This window comes from Marmota marmota, unplaced genomic scaffold, assembly GCF_001458135.2.
Source record: "Marmota marmota marmota unplaced genomic scaffold, marMar, whole genome shotgun sequence".
NCBI classification, from domain to species: Eukaryota; Metazoa; Chordata; class Mammalia; order Rodentia; family Sciuridae; genus Marmota; species Marmota marmota.
This window is the reverse complement of record NW_026000221.1, coordinates 3155561-3157905: the sequence shown is the minus strand read 5'-3', so window position 1 is coordinate 3157905 and position 2345 is coordinate 3155561. Positions and strand designations below refer to the sequence as shown.

The 2345-nt window shown below is 48.4% G+C and overlaps 1 protein-coding gene across 1 annotated transcript in view; it reads right to left on the bottom strand.

Moving 5' to 3' along the window:
• Nucleotides 1–608: 608 nt before the first annotated feature.
• The window catches only part of Tgfbi (transforming growth factor beta induced), a 33763-nt gene continuing 32026 nt past the window's right edge, over nucleotides 609–2345 (bottom strand). The window contains exons 16-17 of the mRNA XM_015488589.2: nucleotides 1726–1750; nucleotides 609–1240 (exon numbers count right to left, since the gene is read on the bottom strand). Of these exons, the coding sequence (XP_015344075.1) occupies nucleotides 1200–1240; nucleotides 1726–1750 (66 nt within the window). The 3' untranslated portion in view covers nucleotides 609–1199. The remainder of the gene's footprint in view (nucleotides 1241–1725; nucleotides 1751–2345) is intronic.

Sequence of the window (2345 nt, the reverse complement as noted above, 5' to 3'; positions counted from 1 at the left end):
TTGTCAGATGGTGGTCTTTGGGAGTCAGTGTGCTGGGGTTCCAGCCCTGGCTCAGCTATTTTCTGTGTTATCAGTGGTTCTCCCTTTCCTGAGCCTCAGTCTCCTCATCTGTGTAATGGGACCATGTGAGCAACCACTTCTCAGTGCAAAGACGAAGGGTCACAGCACAGAAGGGAAGATACTGCACAGTAAGGAAGGGAATAAAGTGCTGGAGGCTGGGGAATAATATTGGTCAAATTATATTGTTACATTGTGTTTATGCACAAATATGTAACAACAAATCCCACCCTAGGTCCAACTATAAGGCACCAATAAAAAAATGTGGGGAAAAATAACATGCTGGGGAAAGGGAACAATGAGGACTCAAACCCCCAGGTCTAGTGGAAGTAGAATTGAAAACAGGTTCAACAAAGATCCAGGTTCAAATCCCCACAAGCAGTATGGGCATCTGAGGGTCAACTGCTGGATCCAAGACCATCCCTCAGAGCTCCTTGTTGATCTGTTCCCAGGAAGACTTGAGGCATGAAGGAATGTGGAAGGCGGCCCCAAGAAACAGAACCCATCCCTCTGATACCCAGGCCAGCACCCGGTCCCATCCACACAAGGCATCTATTTCATTGGTTTTATTATTACAAACACACCATGGCGGACACACTCAAGAAATACGGGCTTTACATCCTTTTCTACCTGGACAGGGCCACATAGAAGCGTCCAAGCCACATGTGGATGCAAGACACATTTGACAGAAACAGTTCAACTCATAGCTTATAATGACGCCATTTCTCCAGCTGTGCAAGAGCTTTACAAAACCACGCCAGAACTCCCCAGAGCGCTGCACTGCGTCATTCACGTTTTGTGAGCTCCACAATGCTGCAGCCTGGAAGAGATTCCAGGCACTTGGCATTGGCAGGACATTCCACGTTTGGGGTAAGTCCTTTCTGCAAGTGAATGTCAAGTAATGACATCCAGATCTCTACCCTCAGTAGGCTAACAACCATGTGTAGGGGGAACAAAAAGTAAAAAGTACATATTCTCCCATCCCCCCACCCCAACCACCCAAGGCTCAGATCCCATTATGGTGCAGCCCAGGTGTATTGAAGTGTGATATTTGGTTTCAAAAACATTCAAATAGTCTCTTTGGCAAACTGAGAGAAATTGGCGGGAAGCTGGGAGGTGCATTCCTCCTGTGCTCCTTCGTGCTAATGCTTCATCCTTTCCAATAACCTCTGGTAGACAGGGGCTGTAAAAGAGGTTTGAAAAGTTAAAAAGATGCAGACTTTCCCTTGTTCATCTGGGGGCACTGTCAGAATCTTCTGGAAAGGGCCAAATGGCCTTCCGCCATGCTTTCCAGCACATAGCAGGTGCTTTTTGGTTTGTGAAACTTTATATCTTATTCAATGTCTGATGTGCTGGGATTTTCTACATCTATCTGCTTGGAACCACATCCTTACCATGGGCTCCTGCCAAGTCCCTATGCAATACTCCCAGGGTCCCAAAGCCAAAGCTCACAGCAACCCTAAAAGACTGTTATGATCTTCATCTTACAGAAAAGGAGAGGGCTTTCTGGGTCTGACCTCAATTCACCTCTCTGGTCTGAGCTCAAAGGTCAGCTTACTCTACTGCACCATGATGTTCTTATGTACATACAGTAGATGGCAGGCTTGGTCCTGATGGGGGTATGGCCCAGATAGAAATGCAAGGACTACAAATCCAGACCAGACTTACCTAGTCGCACAGACCTCTGGGAAGCCTGAAAGAGAACACAAGGTGTCAAGTTTTCTAGTGAAAATTATACCTGCACCTACTTATGGAGTGGTTTGGCCCATCACCATGCCTACTCAGAAAACATGCTGCAACGAGGAAGAGGAGAGGGAAGGTAGAACTGATGGGCCCCTGGGAGCCCCTCAGTAGGCCTCAGCGGTCCTTGTCTGTATAAGTCCCTTTCAAGTGGGGTCTTAAGTAGACATTCATGGGAGATCCCCAAGCCAGGCATTTCCATCGAGATCACAGCCTGGAGTTGGGGGACTGGTACTACTCCAGGTGGCTCCCAGGAGTGGGAGTTCAGCTCTAGAACCCTTCTTGAGGGCACTAAGGAAACACCTCTTTTCAAAAGTGAAGTGATGTGGTAGAGCTCCAGGCCTCTGGGTTCAGGCCTGCACTCCTAGCCTCTTCTCTTGAAATGTAAACCTTCTGTTTAGTGCTTCAGGTTCCCACAGGCTCCACCTGACCCAAAACAGCAAGGAGATTGTGTCCTGGGCCAGTTGGAGAGCAGTTGGAAAGGAAGCTCATAAAGAGAGGTTCTGAGAAGGAGGCAGGGCTGAGGCCAGGGAAGGAGCCCCCCCCCC